The sequence below is a fragment of the Heterocephalus glaber genome, unplaced genomic scaffold, assembly GCF_053883595.1.
Source record: "Heterocephalus glaber isolate CG9 unplaced genomic scaffold, H.glaber_assembly_v1.0 deba00001472, whole genome shotgun sequence".
Taxonomy (NCBI): Eukaryota; Metazoa; Chordata; class Mammalia; order Rodentia; family Bathyergidae; genus Heterocephalus; species Heterocephalus glaber.
The window spans coordinates 72,270,811-72,297,686 of record NW_028258315.1 but is presented as its reverse complement, the minus strand read 5'-3'; the positions used below and the strand labels follow the sequence as shown (position 1 = coordinate 72,297,686).

The 26,876-nt window shown below is 34.6% G+C and overlaps 1 protein-coding gene across 14 annotated transcripts in view; it reads left to right on the top strand.

The window, feature by feature from the left end:
• Rbms3 (RNA binding motif single stranded interacting protein 3) overlaps nucleotides 1-26,533 on the top strand; it is a 1,369,918-nt gene extending 1,343,385 nt beyond the window's left edge. For 7 of the 14 annotated variants that reach the window (XM_013077038.3, XM_013077039.3, XM_021238654.2 and 4 more), the window contains 3 exons: nucleotides 7,393-7,473; nucleotides 10,255-10,382; nucleotides 20,053-26,533. In XM_013077038.3, the coding sequence (XP_012932492.2) occupies nucleotides 7,393-7,473; nucleotides 10,255-10,382; nucleotides 20,053-20,059 (216 nt within the window). In that variant the 3' untranslated portion in view covers nucleotides 20,060-26,533. Of the gene's footprint in view, nucleotides 1-7,392; nucleotides 7,474-10,254; nucleotides 10,387-20,052 lie in introns of those variants that run through there. The other 7 variants (XM_087181430.1, XM_004857815.3, XM_087181428.1 and 4 more) reach the window with 2 other exon arrangements.
• Nucleotides 26,534-26,876: the final 343 nt, after the last annotated feature.

Sequence of the window (26,876 nt, the reverse complement as noted above, 5' to 3'; positions counted from 1 at the left end):
ATCATATCATCTGTAAATATTGGTGATTTAATTTCTTCCTTTCCTATCCATATTCCTTTTATTTCTTTCTTTTATTTAATGTTCTTTTGTCCAATGCTCTAGCTAATGTTTTTAGACCTATGTTTAACTGAAGTGGTGATAGTGGGCATCCTTGCCTTGTTACTAAGTTTTACAGGGAAAGCTTTCAGTTTCTCTCCACGTAGTTAAGTGCTGTCTGTTGGTTTGCCATAAATAGCTTTTATCAAATTGAGATAAAGACCTTTTATTCCTATTTTCTTCAGTTTTTTTCATGAATGTATGTTGGATTTCGTCAAAAGCTTTTTCTACATCTATTGAGATGATCTCATGATTTTTGTCCTTCCTTCTGCTCATGTGGTATATTGCATTTTTTAATTTGTGTATGTCAAACCATCCTTGCATCCCTGGAATAAACCCTAAATGGTCATGATGTATAATCTTTTCAAAGATTTTCTATATTATATGCCAAACAGTTTTATAGAATGGATGTAAAAATCTAAACTCCCAATAGAGGTATATGAGAATTTCTGTTGTCTGCATTCTCACCAACACTCAATTATCATCAATCTTTTTCATTTTTTCCTTTCACACTATAGTGTACACTTTATATCATAATACTCTTAAATTCCATTTCTCTGATGATCACTGAAGGAGGTTAATTATATTTTCATATATACATTGCCTATTTACATCACCATATATATTTACATAGTTATAATTTTCTTGTCTTTTAATGAAGAATTTCTTATTTAGATGATTGCAGATTAGGATGAAGTACAAAAAACTGTATAATAAGATTCCTTGCACATATTCCAAAATTTGCAAGATTATAGTCTAACATCATAACCAGAAAACTGACATTGATACAATCCACAAATTACATTCAGATCTCCTCAATTTTATTTTTACTCATTTGTACATATATTAACTTCCATATTGTTTCCATATTGTTTTGTTACCCATAGATTTGGTAATCTACCACCACAATGAAGATCCTGAAGTTTCATACAAGTATTCTTCCTCTACCTCTACATAACCACACTCATGCCCTTGTTACTGCTCCACATCCATACTTTTCATCTTGGCAACCATTAACTGTCCTGCATTTTTAAAAATTTAGCATATCAAAAATATTTTATATGTAGAGGAATGAGGAATAAAGTCTTACAGATTTGTTTTTCTTTCTTTTTTCTTTTGTTTAGCCTCATTACAGTTTCCTAAAGATTAATCCCAGTTTTTATATGTATTAATAATTCATTCAAGGTCATTTTTTATGTTTTTGGTTTTTTGGCTTTTTTTGTTGGTACCGGGGATCAAACTCAGGACCTTGTGCTTGCGAGGCGGGTGGTGGCACCACTGAACTAAATCCCTGGCCCTTCAAGTTCATTTTTAAAGTTGGCTTTACTATCTTCTTACTGATATGCAGAGCACACACACAAACATGCATGCACACACACACACAAGGTTCGTCAAATACATGTATTGCAAATATCTTCCCTTAGCCTTTCGATGATGTATTAATCATTTATCTTATGTATAACTTTTTGAGACATAAAATCTTTAAAATCTTTCTCCTGTTTTCCTTCAAAAGCTACATTATATCTTTTACCCATCTCAAATTAATTGTGTACAATGTGAGGAAGAGATCACATAATTTTCTTATAAGATAATTAACTGATCCAGCATCATTTATTGAATAGATCATTCTTTCCAGTGCTGAATTACAGTGGCACTCCAGAATACAATAACAACAATTTGTATTTCTTGTTTCATCGTTTAATGCATACCTCTCCTGGGATTATGCTTAGTGCTATTCTGGGGAGCTGGATGGGATAATATATTCTGCACATCTCTTTGAATCTGTGTTCCCTCATCAATCAAGGACTCTAATTGGTCTCTCCACAAGTACTTTTCTCCCAGTAGAAGAACCATATCTAACTCTGTATCCACCTTCACCTACTCTTCAAGCACAATTAATTCCTCACTCACAACTCTCCACTTTGTGATTTCTATATTAAATAAGAAGTAAGTACTTCATATACTATTGCTAACACAGTCAAACGCTATTACTTTTCTATGTGGGGATATGCTTCATTATCTAACATTTCATTGGCCAAAATAGAAAAAAGCGTAGGAAGAATTAGGCAGTACAGAGCTGCCTTACCTTACCCTTATTGGAAATGTGCTTTTCTTTCAACAAGAATCTTTTTAGTGCCTCTCTAAGAAGTTCTCATCCATTCAATAATCTTTCTTTTTTTTCTTTTTTTTTCTTTTTTTGGTATGAGGATAGAACTCGGGACCTTGTGCTTGTGCAGCAGGCAGTGGCGCCACTGAGCTAAATCCCTGGCCTCATCCATTCAGTAATGTGGAGACTTGCAAAATATTCTCACTCACCTTGTGGTAGCTATTACTGCTCAGTTAATCAAAACAAACACGTAAAATGTTATCAGTCTTCCATCCCTTGTCTAGCCATTGGGACTCAACTCTGAGGTGATAAAATTATACAGTTTCAAACAGCATAGTTGTCAAAATTGCAGAATAATTCTGCTGGGGATAACACTATGCTTTTTTCTCAGGCCTTCATTCAGCCTTGAAAAAAATAATAATGCAGGGCCTTACCATATCTTCAAGCTTGCTTTGTTAAAAGAAACTTGTAGTTATATGTTTTAAAAATAATTGAAACTACGTACTATTTGCAGCATCCATCACAATTTCTGCTTTCATCTGATGCTTTTGGAGGTACATTTTCATAGTTTTTTGTGTCTTTCTCATTGAGTTTCTGGGATTGATAAGACCTAACCAACCCCTCTTGCTGAAATTTATTAACCACCTTTACAAGTTTTATAGCAAGGAGTGAATACACCAATGTAAAACCTAAATAATGTAGTGATACCTCCAAATAAACCAGTTTCTTCAGTTATTTTAAGAAAAAACAAATATCAATATCAAGAACCTTTCTTGGCCCTGGAAAATAATTTAAATGAAAATTTTCTCTTTATAAAATATGTAAAACATTTGACCTTGTTTATATTTAGTGAGGAAAGATAGAGTAAACCCATAACTAATGATTTAAGGTTTTCTTTCTCTTTCCCCAGAAATAATCAATGATTATACAGCAACAGAAATATTTTGTCCCAACTCAAACAGGCAAAAACATAATTCCTTTCAAATCTTACAAATACTTGCACTCTCTTCATGTGACTATCTTGATGATGCACTGTCTAGACTTCTTGGAACAAATGATGGAGCTTGGATTTTATTCTGTGGCTTTAAAAATGGTTATTCAATGATTCTACACACTTCCATATGAAAACCCACTGCCTTCAGACTATGTAAAAGTTATGAAACTGGTTACAAGAAAAAAGTATTAATGCTGTAACTTTGAGCTTCTAGTAACAGAGAATATTTTATAGATTTATTCATTTTATGGTTCTCATCAGCTGTTGTATCAAAAAATGTCAACTAAATACTTTATATCCATAAAGATTTATGGCAAAATTTTTTTAGCTTTTGGGAAACATCAATAAAAGAAATTAAAGGATATATATCCATTCCTGTTATGGTTTTAACAAATAATCCATGGGAATTTATCAAGTCAAAGGACAGAATTTATATCCGAAACCCTTTGTCTTTTGTTAGCTGGATGAAATAAAAGCAGTCCCTCAGGCTCCCAGATCTAAACAACATCTGTGCCGCCTGGATTATTGAGTCTAAGTATAGCTCTTAAGAAAATCAAACTTGGAGACTTGGAGAAAAAGTTCAGAATTATTTGTCACCAATAACCTAAAACTGGGAGTTAAGTTTACACAGAGGTGTAACCATTTCCTGTAAGTACTTGCTCTGAATTTTGCAAGACTGCCACTTCTTTAGGCTTTACTCTAGAATATACAAGTTGAACTCAGAAGTTTTATTGTAAAAGTTTATCCACCGATGATAGTGTTAAGGAGCATAAAACTCTACATTGACTTGCTTAAAATCCTTCTTGATTTTCAAACAGTTTCCCTAAAATCTATCTATTAATTTGTCTGTGATGAAAGAAATCAACTGGAAAGATTTTGTTTCACTGAACAGTATACAAACAGACACACGTAGCACATTGAACTGAACTCATCTCTTTTATTGCATAAATCTGCTTTGTTTCTGTTCAGAAGAGCAGCATAAAATTGAATTACCAGCATAGAGGGTAGTCCTCCTATAATAAAATTAGATATTCTGACTATAAAGTAAGGATAAAAATGTAAGCAAACAACAATAAAAATATCTGTCAAAAGCATATAATTCTATATTTTCTTAATAAAATTTAATTAAATGCCATTGATAAAAATAAAACAGTATCTGTATTACATGGCAATGATCAGAAGGAAGCTCTTAGGATCTTTTTTATTCAAATTTGAAAGGTATTGAAAAAGATGCTGAGTCATGAATCAGAAGAATATAGATTTGTTCTTATTATATATGAATCTCAGTTTCTTCACCTGTAAAATGTATGAAACATCCTGTCCTACTCAAATAACTATTCTGAACAGGAGTATGAATTATTCCATAAGTGGTTCAGTTTGGTTCATGTTCGAAACTCTGGTGAATGTTATAGGAAGAGTGAAGATCTATTGATTTATAGAAATAAAACACACACATGAACTTTTACATAACTGAGATGTTTGAAAAATTTTAGCTAAGAATCACCTAAAATATTCTCATTCACCATATGTCTAGTAACTCTTTAGTTGGGCACTGAGATTTAAATATTATAATTGAGTGGACTCTCAGGTGAACAGGTAAATGATGTTCTATGGGGCCATGGGTCATGTTCCTAATGATTTCTGATTCACAAAAATAACTCCTAAGAGATGCTAGCAGTAGAATGGGGATGGATGGATCAAAGTAGCATCATGTGTACCAGAGACATCATCCTATGGAATGCTCACAAATACTAACTTGTTAGGCTCAGGTACAAAGTTTGAAATTACTAACTCTAGAACAGAAAATTTCAAGCAGATGAATGACTATCTTTATGCTAGTATATAGTAAATCTTGGAGAGCTATGATGAAAGTTAGAGCACAAGCCACAACAGTATCAATTACATACTGAGATAAATTCATAGTGGGCAAAAATAATATCCTATGTGCTACAAATTTGCTAGGATTTTTAAGATTCAAGTAAAGAAGCTTCTTCCAAAGTATATTCCTATTGCCCTAAGTCTAAGCAAAACTCATAGATGTTACAAAAATAAAGTTTTAGAAATGCTGTTTTAATCGTGGTCAAATGGGCTTTTGTAAAACATGACTTCTTAGAGTTTGTATTGTATGTTATCAAAGGAGACCATGTATTATGTAGCATTGCTCAAATATATCAGGACATAGAAACCTTTCCTCTCAAAGTAGCTAGTGCTCTATGTATACATTGTAAGGAATATTAAATTCAAGGCTACTTAGAAGCCATGGACAGTCCCAAATCACCTATCTGAAATGGCCAAGGAAATGTTATTTACAGTGTACTCCCTGGAGCAGTTTTGTTGACAAGGCAGACGCATGCCTTATGTTCTTTATGTGAAACCAGGCTTATTGAATTGTGATGTGTAATTTCCGTACTTACTTGAAAAAGCGATTGTAATTGAACACCTCCCAAATTAAGGACACAAAACCAATGGTGAGAACAGTTAGCTTAGGTATTTATTTAAAGTTTGTACAAATCCATTGTGAGGTGTAGTGAAATTAATGTCTATAATGAATCAATGACTAAGTGGTGTGCTTGATTTTTAACTGGAAATGGAAGGCTTTCTGCTTATATCCTTTCCGTCAACCACTGAATGATTGCTTATCGAATTCTAGGTATTTCCTTGTGTATTAAGAGATTACAAGATGCAGAAAATGTGGCCCCTGCCTTTAAGGAGATGATAGTCTCCACACTCTAATAGAAGAATGGTGAATACTGTAAAGCACAGAGGATAGATCACAGAAGTCACTGATAATTTTCAGTTATAAAGCTGAATTACAAATGTTACCAGGCCTTTCAAGCAATTGTTCTTGGTTCAACTTAAAAAGTAGTTTTTATATGGATATGAGTTGCTCTTAGTTATTTTAAGAACACATGAATGACAAGCAACAATTTTGTTTCATTTAAGCTGTTTTAATAAGACTGCCTCTATTTTTAGAAACAACAGGGTTTTTAGGATAGAAATTCCATTTATTCCAAATTTGTGGGGTTTTTTTTTTACTATAATTGTCCATGAATATTAAGCAACTGCAGCTGACAAGTTAGTCTCCATTAAGATATTTCTCTTCATTTAGATGATGTCTCTTGAATACTGAAAGTGCTGTGATACACAGAGCAAGGAATTCAGCTTTTTTGATATGTATACATGGCTTTAATATTTGATTTGAGCAAATTCAGAAGAATATAGATTCAGAGGCATTTGATTGTCCATAAAAATAGTTCCTCTATCTTTTATGAATTTAGAAACATTGTTTCATTAGCTGATTCTAATTCTGAAGTTTTGTGATATTGTCACATTTAGAAGCACAGAAGCATAGTTGGTTCCATAAGAAATTTAATTCCCCAAAAATATATCTTTGAATTTACGGGGAGAATATGTGTTAAAAAATGAGAACATGGGTCCTATTTTATGTTTAAGTAAATGAGCTCCCTTTCTTCTTTGCAAAAATACATCTTATCCCAAATACATATTTTATTAAATTTCACAACATACAGAAAAACAATTTAGCTGTTTATTTATCACAATAGTGAAAGTTTCAAAATTCGAAAGAGTTGGAAAGGAAATAATGACGGTGACTTAAAATGAAATAGGAAAAGGAAATAAAGGAAACTTCAGCATTATCCCCAATACTGTATTTCTTTTACACAAATGATATGAAAATCAAAATATGACATTTGCCCATTTTTCTTACATTCTTCCTCTCATTTTACTTGGAAAATAAATTATTACTAATGTTAATGTAATGAGTCATTCATTCAACAAATACTTGCTGAGAGCCTACTGTATAATAGGGGCTAGCAATAAAATGGAGGGGAAAAAAGCAAATCAAGACAGACATCTCCCTATCCTTTACAGAGTCTGTGTTTAGATGCGAAATGTGAGACGCTGGAGATCTTACATAGAATGTTTAAAATGACAAAATGCAGATTGGGGTGAAGTAACTTGAACTGATATTGTGAGACTACTTTTAGTACTGAATCAGTAAAAAAAGGCCATTCAATGCTGGTGTGGGAAACTTGTCGTATTTTTGGTCAAAATAGAATTTGACTAATCATGTACTAGCCATGACCCTTACGTCTAAAGTAGCTTCATGTGGTAATCAATTTTCTCTGTGGTTGCAACTGCAAGTTTACATGCATTTTTCTTTGATTTCCTCTAGTATATGACTGCTGCTGCTCCTATGCAAGGGACCTACATTCCCCAGTACACGCCTGTGCCTCCAACAGCTGTTTCTATTGAAGTAAGTCCGTCCCTGTCTTGTAGAAAGAGACAAGGGAGAATGAATCTCAGTCATATATACTGTGGTTCCTTATAACCCGAGGAATCCTCATGTCTAGATTGTGTGCTGCTCTGAAATTTGTAGTCAAAAGCTCAGTATATGAAAATATGCATATTTACTCTAACATGCCTGTATTTTGGTTTGCACATGGAATCAATTAACCTGATACAGAGGTATGAGGGAAGGATGCTTTGCACATTTAAAGTCCAGAGAACAAATCATTATTCTATGAAGTGGTAACCACAAATACTCATGAAAGGGGTTGAAAGGCAGTTTGCAGCTGTTCGAATGAGCTAGATCTCCAGTGCTTTTTTCCTCAAAGAGAGGTCCTTGACCAGCTTCATTGGAACGCTCTGGAATTTGTTAAAAACACAAACTGTAAGATCCTACTGAGACCTGCTGAATTTCAATTTTTATTGTAAGATGATCTCTGAGTGACCCAGATGCACATTAAAATGTGAAATGTACTGTACTAGTTTACTAGTTCTCAAACGTTTTCACACATTAAAATTATTTGGGGAACATTGAAAACATACTGGTTCATGGATTCTATCGCCAGAGATTTTTATTGAATTATCTGGAGTATGTACTAGACATCCAGCTTTTTAAAAGATTTCAGGTGATTCCAATATATACCAAAGATTAAAAAACACTGCTCTGACAAGTAGTGTAATTTCATGATACAGTGCTTACCTAGTGTGCGTGAGGCCCTGAGTTCAATCCCCTATACAACAAAACAAAAACAAACAACAACAACTCTGCTAAACTAAATGAGCTTTCACAGATTTATAGCTTCCTATAGAGGGAAAGAAAGGGTTGGATCACTCTTATCGCTGTGGACATAATGAATGATGGTAATGTTTCCATCTTGTCCTTAATGAAAGCTTTGCCGATTTCCTTCTGTCTTTTTATTGGGATGAATCAATCCCCTCTAAACCTCATTTTACTGGACAGAGCCTCAAGCTACATAAGAAAAGCAGAAAGCGTAGAGCTGTGCAGAGAGTGATAAAACATTTAAGTGTGTATTTTCCTCTCTGGTTCTACACATTGTTTTTTATTGTTCCTCCTCCACTTTTCCCAGTGCACATGTGCATTATGGTCACAGTGCATCTCTTCTCACCAACTGAAAATCTTTCAGAATTGATTTCTTTGCTACTCCATAATTTGTCTAGCATATAGTGTATTTGCACCACTGCACACAAAAATCCACCAATAAAAGACTGATGGAAACCTTTACAGACTAAATTGGATCTTTTCAAAAGTTTGTTTTTTGTATATAGCAAGTACTTGCTTGTATCAAAGTACAGAAGAAATCTCAGATGTTTAACAGGATGCTGTTGCATAATTTAGATAAACAAGGACATGAATTTTTAAATCTTTTTCTGTGTTCTAGATGTATGGATCTCAAAGTTTTAATTGAATCTTCAGAATTTCAAGAATATGTGATTAAATTATATGTTCTTGGTTATGTTTATCTATTAAAAAGCACCTACACACCGAGAAATCAATGTCTAGACTTTCCAGGCACTCTAAGCATAAATTTCTGCCATGTATTTGCATTCTTGTATGTCTACACCAAAGGCATATGGTTTTCTAAAGAATTAGAGCATTTTAATTATTATAAAATAATAAGACATATTTGATGGTGTGCCTTATTGGAAACAATCTAGTTATAGTTAAATGCAGAGTTTAGAAAGAAGAATTTCACTGAGAAAAATGTAAATATACTCTGATATGTGCATTGAATTTAGGTTTATAAAAAAACATGGATTCATTGTCCATGTAGAAACAATGATCATTCACCTGTATCCACACAAATAAATCCTGGTAGGATGTTCAGAAAAGTACAGATCAGCAAATAATCCTTTAAGAAAGGAAACAATGGATGACTAGAGGGAGACTTTTCAGATTCTAAGGAAGACCTTCACGAGTCTTTAAGAGACAGAGAACTGACCAAGAATATTTACGACTCAACATCACTGCAGATATCCAATACTGTTGCCCTCCTTGAGTCTATTAATGATCAGATCAAACCACCTATGGCTTCCTTGGAATCAAACACGCGTCTCTGATGATGAGCAATGCCAGAAATCTGTTCTGCTAGCAGCTGTGAGAAACAAAATATAGGAGACAGATTTGAAAGAAAGGCAAATCAAATTAAGCACAAGGGTTTTTTCCCCACTTTTTTCTAAGACCATTAAATAAATTCCAATCCGTGTCTTAGAAAACAAACCAAAGTAAAATAAATCAAATTATTGAACAGAAAAGCTATTCAACACTACCCTTTACAAAGATTTCTAATTTTAGTGTTGATTTTTATTAAGGCCAGAGTCCATTGATTTGCAAACATGTTCTAGACATGGTATAGTGAAACACCCCAGCAGCTTGCTTGAATATACTAATATTTATAGGAATCATGAATGATTTTTTACTAATAAATTGTTACTTAATATGATTTATGCAACCACCATTTAAAAGTTTCCAGTACAATCAAAATGATTTTTTGATCTTTTGGCTACTCCAAAGACTTCTGATTGCACAGCTTATTGGCATTGCATCAAGATGACTTTTTCAACCCATATTAAGACATACAGTGAAGTTTTCTTTTGAGTGCATATTGTGACCTCATGTAGTTGACAGCATCTCTTCTCAAGCCAAATACAGGGGTATTTACCCTCCATCTAGATGAGGACCCTTTGCTTAAAGCAAATAAGGCTTTTGTGTACTTATTTGCCTCCTTAGGGTGTTGTTGCTGATACCTCTCCCCAGGCAGTGGCACCTTCATCCCAGGACACCAGTGGTCAGCAGCAACAGATAGCAGTGGACACGTCCAGTGAACATGCACCTGCATATTCTTACCAACAGTCTAAGTAAGTTTGGGCTATGCTAAGCTCTTCCTCAAGATCAAGCATCTTGAAATTGCTCAAGGTGTATCTGTTACTTTATGTTGCATACAAACAACCCAAAATTAGTGACAAGTATATATTTAGCTCATAATTACATGGCTGGCTTGGGCTTACTTTAGGTGGGTGTCTCCCCTGATCCTGAACGCTAAGCATGTGACTCTGCTCCAGGGTAGTGGCTGGCTGTTGGATAGGTGATGAAAGTGATTGGGTCACATCTTTCTGCTTATCCAGCAAACTACTTTACAGGGAATTCTCGGGATTCTAAGGAGAGCAAAACAGCAAACCCAAAGACAGCAATCATTCTTCAGTTCTTTTTGTCACTCCTCAGCTATTGCCTCATCAGCCAAAACAAATCATATAGCCAGAGTATAGTAGGTATTTGTTACGAAAGAGACTCATACCAATCATTTTTAAGGAAAATAATCTATCATATATTCTCAGAAAAACTGCAATATTCTCCCCTGAAAGTGTGGGGTGAAGCTGAATTTTGTTCTCAGTCTCCTCACTCTTAAATGAAGAAAGTGATACTTCCTTTGCAAGGTACCTTTGAACATCCAATTAAATGTTTGTGAAAAAGGATATTGTAAAATATAAAACAGAATAGATTCTTACTCAGGAATTAAATGGCAAAATGAAGTAGGCATTTACTCTTGATGGTTCTTAAATGATTTGTAAAGCAAAGTACATTGGACTTTGTACTCAGAAAATACATAGACACAATTTGAGATCATTTTGTCAAACCAAGGGAATTAGCAACAGAAAAGTCTGCGAGCAGAGGCCTTGGCATGCAAACTATTTAACTTTATAAATAACAGTCAAACCCTTGAAGAACAGTGAATTCCCAGATGATCCTCTCTGGAGAATGTTGCTCCATTTCTTTGTCATCATTTTGCTTGTTAAAGAAAAATATTATTCAGACACTTGTTAAAAGAACAAAGAGGATTTTATTCAGGATAATTTCAGTACGTGTCAAGACTATCACATTAGGAGAGAGATCAGGGTTCAACTCAGAATACAACAAAGACAGCTGGGGATGGATAACCAATCAACAAAGAGAAGGGGTCAGCGAGTGAAGAAATATCAAGAGGAGACAGCAGAGTAGAGAAATTATTACTAAACTGACTTAAAAGGATTCTTACTGAAAGCAGATCAAGAATTGATAAATGAAATGTGGGAGATAAAGAAATTGATCAGATATTGAGGATGGTCAAATATCAAGAGTTGGGATTCCATCTAAATTGATTTAGCAAGCTTCTTGGTAAAATGAAACCATGTAGACCAGGCATGGATGCCTTCAAGGTCTAGGTGTACTCAAGAAGGGAGCTAAGGATAGCCAGACTGAAATTTGGTCATGGAGAGAAGCTTTGTCACTCTATGCTCCATACACATTAGCAGATTTGCTTATTGTTGGATTAATCAAGGTAATGGAATCTTCTGAGTCTAGGATAGTTTCTAAATTCAGCTGTAAAAATTAAATTTGCTCAAAACACTAGTTAATCATACAAAGATAGAGTATTACTATTGTTATCAATAAAAACTTTCAAAAATATTGTTACTGGGTAAAGCAGGCTGTTGTCATTGTTTCAACTGACCTACAGCCTCTGTGAATAACTTTTCATGCAATAAACAACATGTTGATCTCTAACACTCTGGTTCAGGCATATTGGAATTTGTTCAGCCTGCTCAGTGGGTTATATGTGGGGGAAAGGATCATGGATGGGCTGTGTAGAAGCAGAGTGAGAGACACTGGTGGGAAATGAGAGACACTATATATGCTGATTGATCTTATGTGTCAATTTGACTGGGCTATGGGGTGCTCAGATATTCGGTGAAAACATTATTCTGGGTATGTTCATGAAGGTGATTGGGGATGAGATTAAAGTTTGAATCAGTAGATTGAGTAAAGTAGATCACCCTCCTTAATGTAGGGGTGCCCATTGAGTTAAAGGTGTGAACCGAACAGAGAGATTGATCCTCCCAGGAATAAAAGGGAACTTCTGCCTGAATCCTTGAGTTGCAACACTTGTCTTTTTCTGCCTTTGGACTCAGGGGAAACATTGACTAACTTGGATGTTGAGGGCTGGCATTTCATTTACACCATCAGCTTTCCTGCTTTTCCACTTTCAGACTCAGCCTGAAACTGTAACATTGGCTCTTTTAGGCTGCCAGTTTGCTGGCACCTACATCTCTCCCCTCTCTGTTTCTATATTTATTATATTTATCCTTTTATAGTAATGGGTATTGAACACAGGGCCTTTACACCAAGCTACATCCCCAGCCCTTTTTATTTTTATTTTTTTTTAATTTTCTACTTTGAGACAAGGTCTTGATAAGTTGCCAGTGCTGAGCTCAAACTTGTGATCCTCCTGCGTTAGCCTCCCAGAGTGATATATTTATCTTTTGGTCTGTTTTGCTAAATAACCCCGACTACTATATAGTTTGCCAAGTATACTTCACCAGGCTCAAAAGTAGGTGAAACTGGCTTTGCATCTCCCAAAGCGTAATGAAAAAATGAGAGACTTTCCTAGAACTTTGTCCTAGAACTTTCTTGTTCATAGTGTAATAATTTCTTAGATAAATGAAAGCAAAGTTTTCATTCATCCAGCCAACAATTATGTATTGATCACCTACTGTTAGCCAGCATTCTAGGTGCTAGGAAAAGATCAAAGAAAGATGCAGATTTCTTCCCCAGCCCTCTCTTGGACTTTACTTTCTACTAGGAATAGACTCATATACAATGGATCAATCAAAAAAACAATAAAATGAAATACAATTGCAAAGCAGATTATTCAAATTTTTTCTTTCTGGTAGAAAGTGATGAGTTAAACTCCTAGAATTTGGTATCAGAGGAGGGCTCTTGTACGCCTGGAAACTGAAAGATGTTTTAAAGCTAATCTTGGAGAGATTCAAGACAAAGCATTCTAAGCAGAGGAAATAGACTTTTTTAGAAGCACTAAGAGGGGAACATGAGGCTGGAGTTTTCTGGACTAGAGGAGAGAATAGAAGAAGATGGAGGCAAAGAGGCCAGGCATTATTAAGCCCTTAGTTACTTAACTTTGTACAGGGAGATTACACTTAGTTTTATTCAAAGTGAGCTTAGAAATCAATGTAGGACTTTTAAATACAAGTTGTATAATTTGATTTACATATAAATGATTTTATCACCAATGTAGCCTGCATGTAGAGGGAAATGTTTCAAGGATTTTTTTTTGAGATGCATATTTTCCCCATCTTGCAACTATATCGAATCTCTGCCCCACCCCACCTGATTAACTGAGCTGCAGTTGCTCCTTCTTGTCATCCCAAAAGAGACATTCTCTTCCTTCTCAAGGATGTTCCCAGTTAGGGGTGAAGTACCTTTTCATGATCTTAGTATGATGTGGTGGGAAGGAAGTTATGTTGGACTCACACAGAGCATCTCTGCCTTTCACAGATGCTCAGCTCCAGGTCCAGGTCCTAGTTCTCTTGTACCAGTATCACACCAGTTATTGTACCAGAAGGCGTTATCCCTCTCTTTGAGGCTTAACAATCTAGGATAGGATTCAGATCAACCCATACCCAAGATATTCATACTTTAAGGAAGAAAATGGAAAACACTCACAAAGAGCCATAGTTATAGGAGAATGCATTTTGTTTCTTCTAGATTTCTATGCTTTGGTGGAGGTCATAACAACTGGAGCAAGATTTTGCAGGAAGCAGCAACACTACAGATGGTGTCAGAGCTTGACCCAAGTCCAGGGGTAGAGGAGAAAGTATTTCCTTGAGAAGTGGAAGGAGAGTAGTAGAATATCATGGAAAGGCACACCCAGATTCTGATATCAGGTGCCATACTGAAGTGTGTGGATAGCATTTCCTTTCTTTGTTTTAAAGTCTTTTCTTCCAGTTGAGGGAGACTACAAATTTGGAAGCAATGGAAATCAACAGTCTGTTATTGCTCTGGTTCAGGCAGGAAGGACAAAAGGTCTGAAGTATGATTGTGGTGGATATAATGTTGGGGTTAAGAAGGTATAGTGGAGGATAGATTGAAAAACAGAAAAAATATTTTACAATTCCAGAGAAACCAAGGGAGTCATTGATACCAATAACAGAGGCAGATAAGATAAAAGCCCCAGAGGGTCTGGCTGTGGAGATGGACAAGAAATTTAGTTATCCTTATGGTGAATCAATTTCAAGCTTTACTCCTTGAAATATTTGAAGGCATCTGAGTCTAACAACATACAACTTTCTCTGTTTAAATGTTTTTAAAATTATGGTTAGACTACATTCTCATTAAGCCATGGATTATTATGATTGGGGATACTTAAGTTTCATGGGATAATACATATGCAGAGTTAAAACACTCATCCCATGTCCTCATGGTGGTAAAAATGATGATGAAGATTTCCTTGTTTGAAAAAATGGGCTTTTGTACTCACAAAGGAACCTATGTTACCAGATGTTCCCCGGGTCATACTCCTTACTGCAACAGCCAGAGAGGAAAGCACCTTGGCAAATGGGACATTTCAAAAGTATGTCATGGAAAAACCACTTGCAATGCCTTGCAGAATTTTCTTTAAACTGATTTTAAAAAATCAATGGGTCTTTACTGTACTCTTAGCTTCCCCTTTCTGAAATGCAAAAAGTGTTAGAAGCCTTTGACTTGAAACACCAACAAAATACCAAATGTAAAAGAAACAGCATACTAAGACAAACACATATGAAGATAGCAGTCACTTCTGGAAATTTATAAAAAGAAGTAATTAATGTGACTATCAATTTTATTAATTTCAGCCAAGGAAATCTGACCTATGTCATGGTAAAACATGAGATTTTTCAGAACTAGTCAAGGAAGACAATGGGAACTGAGCTGAATATTTACATCATGCACACTGGGCTCTTTTTCATCAGTAACCTTCACAAGGAAAAGTTTGAGGGATTTAAGATCACTCACAGTCACTGTTATCAAACAAGCATTCCTTAGAAAGCAGGCATATAACTACTCATACAGGCTAATATGTACACTTTATAAAGTCCCTGCTCTGCTTTCTAAAGTTATTTGATCATAACATGAAAAATTCACTCTGCTTGCATTTGTCCATTTTCTAGATATTGGACTATATTATCCTTGGAAGGGCAACCAGAAATCTACCCCTTGAGAGTTTTGTTTTGAGATTACGCCTCAAGCAATATCCTACAGTTAGTTACGGTCTACTATAGATTCTCCCTAAATCCTTTTATATTCCTTCCTGTTCTAGTATATTGGAAAGTATCTCTAAAATAATTTAGCCGATCCACATTATCTTAAACACGCCAGATTTCACAAATGGCAGCTCATTTCCAACATCATTATGCTAATTAACATGCCACCACTTTCATCAGGCAACCCATTTCTAACAATCATTATGCTAATTGAGATATGGATAGCTTAAAGTACTTTGTACAAACCTCTGGCCTTTCTCATTAAATGCGAGCTGACCTCCTGTGGGCTTGAAATTCTGATAAGGGCAACTGAGTGCCCCTGAAAAGTAGCTTGAGGCATCACATATACCTTTAACACCAAAATGTCTGCACTAAAGATATAAGTAAATGACAGCCTTTGCAATCAAAGATTGCAGGAGAAAAGCTTGCAGAATATAAATGATGTGCCTATGAATAAAGAGACTGTATTTGGGATTTATCAGTAAACTTTCCTAGCTAAAACACAGTACTTCAGATTTTATATTTATGGAGGGTTTTTCCCATTATTAAAAGAAGCTATTAATGTAAAAGGGACTCTGAGCTCTTATCACAGAAGGCAGAAATGATAGCTATGGTTTACCTTGGAAATTTAATGGAAATTCCAATTCCCATTCAAATTATCTGTTTTTCTTTGTGTCTTGTAGGAAGCCTTAAACATAGCTAGGATCTAAAGAGAATGTCTTCCAACAAAGTTAAAATCTAATATGCACAACTATTTTTATTCTAGCTTTGTGTCTTCAATTATCTTTCACTTCTTTGGAACCTGATTTTCCTCTTTTTTTAAAGCGTGAGGGTTAGAGCATTGTTGGCTAAAGATGTGAGCAAGGACTCTAGTACTGAGGAATGATTTATCACCACGCTATGGAGTTAGGGTTAGAAAGTCCCTCCAGCACTTCCTCATCCAAGTGTGTTGGAATACCCTGCTTAAACTAAAGCAAATATTTGCCTTAATTGCAGTTCTCCTCAAAGTCATTAAAATACAGTAAAATATGGTAATAATATACATGACATCCTAGGGGCCAATAAATACTTCAGGTGTTTTACTTTTTGACAGAATAGGTTGTGTTGCCTTCCACTTGTGGAATTCCAAGATATTATAAACTAAATTATTACAGAAGTGTAATAATATATTGATTATCTGTTAGTTCTTTTGATGTTAATGTAAAACATTTTATTCTTTTCCAAAAAATTCTTCTTTTACACTGGTGCCCTTCATTGTGCCCTAGCCACATCTTTAGTTTACCTGTGGCTAATCCAGCAGTAGAAATACAAGATACAGCTTTTCCAAACTCTGGACCAAAAAATACTTCTTCTAACATAGCAACACATGAAGCTGGTCTGTAAGGAATTATTCTGGGACATACTCAATCATTAGATGATCTCTTAAGATTTCCAAAAATGTATATTTCTGAGATTATGGTTTGCTATTTCACAACCTATTCACTCAGCTGGTATTGAAGAGGAGATTGAAGAGAGAATTCAAAATGATTCCATGTTAACAGATTCAGTCAAATCATCAGTCTACAAATATTCACTCTGACATTAAAAGACCATTATATTACCCTTGGAATTGCAATTTCTTTTTATTCTTCATATCTCATCAGGGTAACTGAACTCACATGAACACCAAATTCTTTTGTCAGTATACTGATAATGTGTGAATTAAACTTGTGAGTCATACTGCAGAGTACTTTACAGTTTGCAAATGATTTTCATACTTAGCTTTTTCACATAAATTGAGTTTCTACCTATATTCTTGTTACTAATGATCACAGCCTTGAAAATTGAGAATCCTGTTTTTATGAATATCAGTGTAGTCCATAATCACTATGTAAATGTGCACATTACACTTCATCTAGTGCAGAGAAGGCAGACAGAAGTGAATTTTAGTTATATTAAATGGCAACACCTTTTTTCCTTCAAACTTTACTTAGAAATCATGAATGTTTAAAATACAATCATTTGTTTTCAGACAACAATGAGGCTACTTTAAGGACCAAAAACATTATGGGAGAGGGTTACTAGAAACAGTTATATAAGGTTATAAACCTAAAAGTAGCTCCAGCCTAACTCATCATACTGGTGCTTCAGTGATTGGTGCCTATAAAGTACCTGAGTAGAAAGAGTCTTTTATAGGCTGAACCATTAAATGAAGAAGCCATGATATTTTAGGCATTTTCTGTTCAATGCACAATGGAAAAATGGAAATAACAGCAAAAATAGACCAAAACTTTGTTTTCATAGCAAGATAGATTTTAGATATAAATGGAATAAGCCTACAATTTGCAAAGACAGAAAAAGAGAACTAAAATATAGACCATAGTTCTTAATACTACTACTAATAAAATTTCCCTTATCATTGTTGGTGTTATAAAAATTGTAATTGCATTCCTTCTTAGAAGAAATCTCACTTTCTCAGGTAACACAAGAGGAAAAGTATGATGTAATTTTAGGGACATTAAATTACTTATAAATATTTCAAATAGTCAATCTATCAATTTGTTGCTCTCCATACATGATTCTTGGAACAAACTCATTAGGTTCCTACTAGCCACAGCTGCCTCATGATGACTTTCTGCAAATTAGGAAAAATAGACCTTTCGGGACCATTTCAGCTCTAGACATAATACAGTTTAAAATATTGCTGAGAGCCTTTTGTGAATCTGAATAAGATGAACACACTTTCTCTGAACAGAGGCCTATAAAGATCTCATGGCTTTGGGAGCACACATTTTACTGAAGTGTAGCCCTCTTCCCTCAACCACTGGTCATACACACCTATACCTAGCAACTCTGAGGTTTATTTACAAAAGAAGCAATTGGGTACCAACAGAATCTGCAGAGCTTTTTGCTGTCAATCTGTGCCCTGAGGGAAGAGGCCTACATCTAAATGTGACCTACAGATAAAATTCCCTCTTTGTACAACATAACTAAATTTATTTAACAAAGTTCTAACCTGTGAGCAGAAGAGCTAAAAGTAAAGTTCAATCCCCTAGAACTTTAATCCTGTAATATAGATGGGGCTTCAGGGCTTTGATTAACCCAGCCCATCTGGGAAAAATGAAATACAATAAAAGGACATTTACCTAGTTAATTACCTATTATGGAAATTTCATGTTGCCATATTCCAGACAGAAAAAGTAGAAATAAAATATAGCCTCTGATGTCAGGAACTGTGATGCTTTTTTGAGATAGGGTTCTTGTTATGTTGCCCAGGCTTGCCTCAAAGTCCTGGGCTCACACAGTCAGTGCTAGGACTGTAAGTGCATGTTATGACATCCAGCTAAGAATCTAAAATGAGGGGCCAGGGGTTTAGCTCAGTGGTTCTGCCGCCTGCCTTGAAAGCGCAAGATCCCGAGTCCGATCCTTGGTACCAAAAAAAAAAAAAAAAAAAAAAAAAAAAATCTAAAATGAGGATGGGAGCAACAAATAAGAAAGAACAATTGTCTTATAAAACGTTTTGGGCCAATAAGGTTTATGTGCATCTACTTGGTAAACACCACAAGATAGCATATAATTCAGTCATTATGGTGCATAGTGGGAAATCACATATTTATTGACTGAATTAGTGATAGATCCTATGGTAGTTCTGAAAAAATGTAATTACAAAGTATCTGGGAGATCTATAACATATATCAGGTATTGAAAACCAGGTTCTATGCTCACAGGAGGTTATATTTATTCATTTTCTATTGCTATAATAACTGAAGCTGGATAATGAGTGAAGAAATGAAGTTTATTTAGCTCACAGTTTTGGGGGGTGATAGTCCAAAGTTAGGCAGTCTCCTCTGTTTGACCACTGGTAAGAGACTCCTTGACAGATAGTATGGTAGGATCCAGCGTTAGAGGGATTACATAATGAGACAGGAAGCAGAAATTAGAAGGGGTCAGGCTTGTTCTTTTCGAAAAATTTGCTTTTGAAATTTAGTTCAGGAACCTATGAGAACTGCCTTAATCCCTTCCAAAGGCAGTCTCCATGCTGACCTACTCCTAAGCACAATCTCTTAAAGGTTCACTTTCCACATTGCCGTATGGAGACCAGGCTTCCAAAATAAGCACTCTGTGGAGACATACTCAAGCCATATCCAAACCATAGCAGGAGAGATTTCTCTCTGAGTATATGTGAGATATATCTGTATAATTTATTGCTTTAGAATAAAAAGACTGTTAGTCCATTAACTTTAATTCTTTAATGAGATCAAACTCTCTAGCTTGAAAATATTAGTGAGTGGTATTTGACAATTTTGTAGGCTAAATATGCTTTTGTAATTAAATATGCAATTGCAATTTGTTTCATGAGCATGTTACAGTGAAAGACCTCACTACTTTTTAAAGAAATTTCTCTGGAAAAGAGCACAGAAGACGAATTCAAAGCTGCTGTGATGTAATGACCACTCTTATTTCATTGTTTTCACAGACCATAAACAGAACAGAAGAATGTCCGTCTGAAATTTTGCCTTGAATGAAGAAACTTCACTGAACAGGAAGTTAGTTGGCTTCCAGTTTGCACAGGCGTCAATGGAAGGCTTTTTTTTATTTTATATTTTACTCAGTGAAACAAAGTTTTTATGTGCTGTGCAAATGGTTCCTTCATGTGGTCTGACAGTTTATTTTTGCCACCCTTTAATTTTTTTTACTTAAAGGAAAAGAAATCCCAGAAGAGGAGGGGAAAAACATCAAAGGTTGACATTATATCTGGAAGAGCATTTGAATTCAAAATTTACCTGACAGTGTAAATAGATTTTCTTTCTTTCTTATTCTTTTTTTTTTTAAAGTGGAAAATCTCATGTCAAGAGACGAGCAAACCAAAATGAAGGCAAATGGTCTTCCTCAGTAATTAAGCTACTCTTTCTCTTTTTCCCTTCCTGTTTAAACCTAGTGGGGTTTTTTTAATTTTATTTTTTCTTAGAAATATTTAGGTAAGGTTTATCTTGAATCTTAATTGCCTTAATTTTAAGGACGTCAAAGGCTCTCAAGGCAAGCTGTCAACGTCTTGTTAAAAAAAAAAATTCAAGAAAGAATTGAAATATTGTGCCAGCTTTAACTGGTACAGAAGTTTAAGACTACGAGTTTTTAGGGTGAAAAAAACTGTACAGTTTAAAAGAAAATGTTTTTCTTCATTTGAAGAAAATTTGTTGATAAAAGAAACCATGGCAACTGCAAGAATTGGGAAATGCTGGGACTTTTCATGAACTTTGTCTTAAGTGTTGACACAAATCATTCTAGAAGGCTAAAACATTTTACAGTAAAGTTATTAATGTTGGTTTAAAAACAACTGCATTAGAAATAATGCGTGTTTGGGGGCAGAATGCAGATTTTTTTATTTACAAAGCGTGATTGCTAGCAAAAGCATTAGTGCTTTTTATCTGCAGTCTTTTTTATGAGCTTTACAAAGTTTTTAGTCAGCTTTGCTTGTCACATTACAAAACTTAGCTTAAGAGCATTAAAAACAAAACAAAAAAAACATAAGTAGATAGGAGCTTATGGTCAAAAAGTGCAAAAAAAAAAAAAACAAAAAAAGCAATAGATAGAGAAATTGTTGACAATTTCTGTAGTCTTTCCTAGTTGTGATCAAATTCAGCCTATGGATGGCCTATTTTATACCAAAGATGAAGTGACACCCTATTACAGTCCAGAAGATAGAGATTTGTTTTGTTTCTTTTCTTTTCTTTAAAATTTTATTTGACCTACAATGGCCGGACCAGTTCTTACTTTGTTGTCTGTTTAAACTACCTTCCACTGGTGTTTAACATACCACACACAAAAAATATTTTTTAAATGTATATTTGTTGATAGTAGAAGCTCACACCGGCTGTGTTCAGCAATCCCAGCATGAAGAGGTCTGGATACCAATTAACAGAGCCAAGAAGCTTTTAATTTTGTGAGCTTTTCTGGTTCCTTGCTAGCTCTCTTCAATAGGATGCCTGTGTTGATGGCCTCCAATAGCCAGACACTTGTTAAAGAGTGGATTTCCTTTCTGTGGATTTTGAACTAAAGATACTTCCTGAACATGGCCTGAAAGGTCTCTGAAATGTCATTTGTCAGAAAAGCTTAGTGGTATTGTGTGAAATGGTGAGTGGTCTCCTACAAAGATCTCATGATATTTCGCACAATCGTCTTCCTTCTAAATTCCAACACCACCCAGTTTCATCTTCTCACCTCAGTCCTGTCATCAACAACCATGAATGGCCACCTTGACTCTGCATTTGGGGAGTGGGTGTCTCCTTTTTGTCTCTTTTCATGGTATTTTCATATCTTGGTCTTGCCAGAAAGAAAGTAAATATACTTTTTTTATTTCTGTTTAATTTTCTGAGGCAAGAAGTCCCAATAATATTGAGGATTCTCACAGTGAAATTTAGGAAAGCTCTTAAAATGCTAGTTGACAATCAAGAAATTGTATGATTTATTTCAATAAGTACCAAAAGGCCTAGATTTGATCAATCATTAAAGCCAAAGGAGATATTTGCATATAGAAAAATGCAAAATTTTATCTACAATTATTAAATTGACTTACCTAGAAAACATCTTTACATTTTTGATTTATCAAGTCAACATTCAACCTATACAGTTTAACCTGAAATTGAAGAAAATGAAACAGAATTTTGTTAATTGGACTACTCACTACAAGTACATTGTGGTCAAATCATTTGAATCACAAAAATGAAACTGTTCTCACAAACTAAGTAAGTCACAGGAACTTAACTTGGTCCCGATGGAAGAGGTAAATGTATTAAGTGCACTATGAATGAAAACAGGGTAGGCTTTTAAAAACTAAAAAATATAAAAATATAAAAGGTAAATCATATTCTCATTAGGGCAGTATGAATAAGGAGTTTGACTCAATGAAAGTGCAAATAATCCACTGTTTAAATAGATCCTGGTTCTCTTATTTGCAAGCCCATGAATTGGAAGCTCAAACCCAGAGTGACTACACATCTTTGTAGTCTAACCACTGGCAAAATATATCAACAAAATGTGGCATGTGGCACAAAGAAATTCAGCTGATCACACCCATCCTGATGGTTTTCTATGCTTTAGAGAGAATCATAGATTTAAACACTTTTCCATTGCATCCTTCAGCTTCCCGTGTATTACAGTGGTGATATTATCTTTGAAAGTAGGCTCCTCACATTACAGGGGTACAAAAAACATGTATGGGAATTGTATTTTCTGTTTCTCTTTTTCACACTCTGAATTCTTTGTATAAATAAGAATTATCCTGGGCACAATTCGTTTGAATATAAAACCAACATGCAAAAGAAACCAACCAAACAAACAAACAACATGCATTCCTTTGTTTCTGTAAAAAACACCCAAAAATATATGTCAATGGGATACAAAGAAAGTCTCATTTACACAATCAGTAATGAGGCTAAGAGTTAGCTAACATGTGGCTGATGTGCCTAGGTAACTTCCTGTTTCTATTCAAAACTGCTGCTTTATATATTCAGATACTTTTTTTTCAAATATGAAATTTTAGTAGTCTCAGGAAATTATTCTCCCTGTCATTTTATGTGTCCATGTGTATTTTGTGTTTGGATTGTTTATATCATGCCATTCTATAAAACGTTATTTCAAACCAAAAAGAAACAAAAAGATAAAATTGCACATGTCCAAATTTGCACACACACCCCCTTTTTCATTTTACCTAAGAATTGTTTTCAAAAATCCAGTCTTGGGAAGGAGGGAGGGGGCATCAACAGGTAAGCAGCATTAGTTGTATGAAAAATAAAACAAACAAAAATATGTGTTCAAAATACACAGATATCAAATCCAAATTGGTCAACAATACATGTTGTAGGATTTTAATCTCATTTAGAATGATAATCCTTTTTTTTAGATGAAGTTATTTTTCTTTGAATTCCGATTTACCAAACAGTTATTTATATGTTTCAATTTTTCCTTTTTACTTTAATTGCCAAGACTTATCCTGCACATTTGGAAACAAACTAATCCACATTCCAAATGAGATAAACACCTTCTCATGCAAACTCTAGTCATGTGGTCAGTGGATGATCAGGTATAAAAGGCAATCATTTTAGCAATAAGAAGGTATGGACAGGGGACATAAAGTGTGTATAGAAATTGTAGGCTCCGAATGAAGAGCTGTTTTGGAAGGACAACAAAATCCAGACTGTGTGAACTAAAGGTAATACTGGTAGATGCTGATAACAATTTGTCTTTGAATGCTGATGTGTCTTGTATATAACAAATGAAACAACATTCTAAAGAAAAGAAAATCCTCTACCTAACTCTTGAGCTGGCCAGGATTAGTTTGTTTCCTTGGCAAAGTTCAACAATTCAGAATATTGTCTCATACTTTACTTGAATTAATTCTTCTTGTGACTTCAGCAGATCTGCCATCCTTGAAAGCATGACTCCCTTTCACCTCTTTTCTAATGAAAAATCACCTGACATTAAAAGTGTGCTCCTGCTCTCATTAGAGAGGAAGGCTAAGAGCTGGAAGGCTAAGAGCTGAAGAAGGCTGAATGGAGCAGGAAATTCACATTATTTCACTATGGCAACAAAATACATTGACCCCATCACAAAACTGCTTCAAAATTATTTTCAGTTCATGTATAACCAAAACTATTTCTGAGTTTGGGTTTTTTAAAAATATTTAAATAATTGAGATGTCTCTTCTATGGCTATGTAACATTTACAATGACCTAAAACCCTCATTAATGAAAAGTGGAATTTGATTTAAATAGAACTCTTGCAGTCTTCTCTGTGATTGAAGAGAAGTTTCAGTGGGCTGTCTAGACAGATGATGATGTTAACAGATTAAAATACATTTGACAATCCAGCCTCACTCCTGATCTGAGTGCACGAACCCACTGCTGATGAGCTGTTATGCAGAGAGAAAGTCTTAAGTGTTCCAGTGATGTGTTTTTTATATGATTTAAAATTGAACAAAGGGATAACATTCATGTATATGTATAATAACATTCAGCACACTTGAGGAATCACACATTGCAAAACAGTATGGCAAGTCATTGAATCTTGATCTATTCTCTTTGACCTGGATCAGCCATAAAGAACAGGATTTTACCTTTCATGCTGTTATGGCTGGCAAGCTTCACAGTTGTGAGTTCACTGGGACTGACAGCTTCTCACTTCAATCTGAGGAATTGACAACATTTAAACAAGTTTATTGATTCTGTACCCTATACCTTTTCTGTAGCAACGTTATAATGAGATTTCATTAATGAGTAAATTTGTTTTACAAATAAATAGTATCCACGATGGCATTGGAAGACAGTTAGGTATGACTCAAGATTAGCATTTACCAAACACTTTAAAAGATGACATTGGTCCCTTAATCTAAACACTCTTAGTATTGGCTGTTCTTTGTGGATTATGTGTTCAAGGAAATACAAAACTCAACCCTAAACCCACAAGTGGCCTCGGAGATCTTTTACAATGTGAGGAGTTCATGCTAGATTAATGATTTCTTTTATGTTTGGTTTTAACCCCAGCATATAGATGCTATCAAAAAACAACAACAACAAAAGAACAATCAAACAAGATAGGTGACCTCTTAATATTCATCTCTTTATATCTCTGGGTGGGAAAATAATATATAAAGAAAAGTTTCTTCCGCACAGGAAGCTTATGGAATTGAGCTTGGACTCAAGAAAGAACCACAAGGCCACTGAATCACAGCTGAGTTTTTCCTAAAACGGTCCCATTTTCTGAGTTTTGCAGAAATATTATCACTCTCATTTTCTGAAGGGCTAATTTTCTATTTTGTGTATCTGGTTTTTTTTCTTCAAAAGAATTAGGCCTTAGGCACTGTTCTCTTTCATTAATATTTCACCCTGAGGGTGGAAGAAGAACTAATTGGAAATAAAATTCAAATTAATCAAATAAAATTCAAATTAATACTACTTCCTAAGTACTGATTTAATGAAAGTTGAAGCCATTAAGAAAACTCATGTCAGTTAATTATAGACCCAGGATTTTGATAATCCATAATATCCTTTTACCATTCACTGCAAACAATTGACAGTTGGCTGTATTCTTGCACAATATAAAGGAAAATACTGTGGCCAGGATTGGGCTTCCCTCAGAAGAAAGCTGTTTTGGTTTCATTCACTCTACTGAAAGCTAAACCAGTTGAAAAAATAAACAGTTTCTGTTATGAGAATATAATAGTAGCTCTTGGTTAAATGTACATTCTTATTCCTTTCTTTCAGTTTGACGAAAAACTACATTATTTTTGTTATATTTTGACTGTGTTACTGTATCAAGGCTGAATGACTTTGACACTCCAGTGGAAATTCTTCTGATAACATTTTGAATAAATTCAAAGTGTAACATGAGTGTTACAATTTGTATTTAAATCCTCTGGTCTTAGATTTTTTAAAAAGATGCTCTGTCCTCCTCCCCAAAATGTGTTATTTCATCATATATATAAAAACAAGGAATTATTTCATACCTTTCAGGAACTGTAAAAACTATTTCAAAGAGATACTTGAAAAAAAAAAGTTCCCCATTCTGCAAATAAATGCTTCTGTTTACTTACAATATAATTGGAATCTTAATTTTAAAAATATCTGTAAAAGTACTTGTTATGAGATACTGAGTTTCTAAGAAAAATGGGACGCTGCTTCTTTTAAAACCCTTATTTCAGGCCATACTCAACTTCATGGAACTTCTGAAACATCCCTCAATTTTAAATTTTATTTAAAAGCATTTTTGTATTGCTGTCTCTGTCATGAAAAGTTCTGTAATACTAAGGTGTTTCGGGTTTTATTTTACTTTTTTTCATCTGTATCACAGTCAAATTAGATACTGTTTCCCTTATTTCTTGGGCTTTCTGTAGATCAGTGGATCTTAGGTTTAAATTTGTTTTCTTTGATGAAGCTTTCAATAAAAAATGAAAATAAAATCAATGAAGGAGGGCTGTCGTGTTTGTCTGAACTCTTCCAGAGACCTGCCTTGGGAGCTGATGGGTGAGAGGGAGCTGTCTCTGTATTTAATTGGGGACATTGCTGGATTTTCTTAAGAAAACATGATCCTGGAGAACACAGAATAGAGGGAGGATTCTGTTCATGTAGGGAACTGAAAAAGCCACAACCTGCCAGCCCTTCCTAGTTCTTTTTTTTATTTTAGTGTAATACAAGAAGATATTAATAAAGAAAATATAAAAAGCATTGTTATTTCCATGAAAAAATAAAATATAACTTCATAGCAAAATAATTAGATAATAACAATAAGTAATATACTGTGTATCGT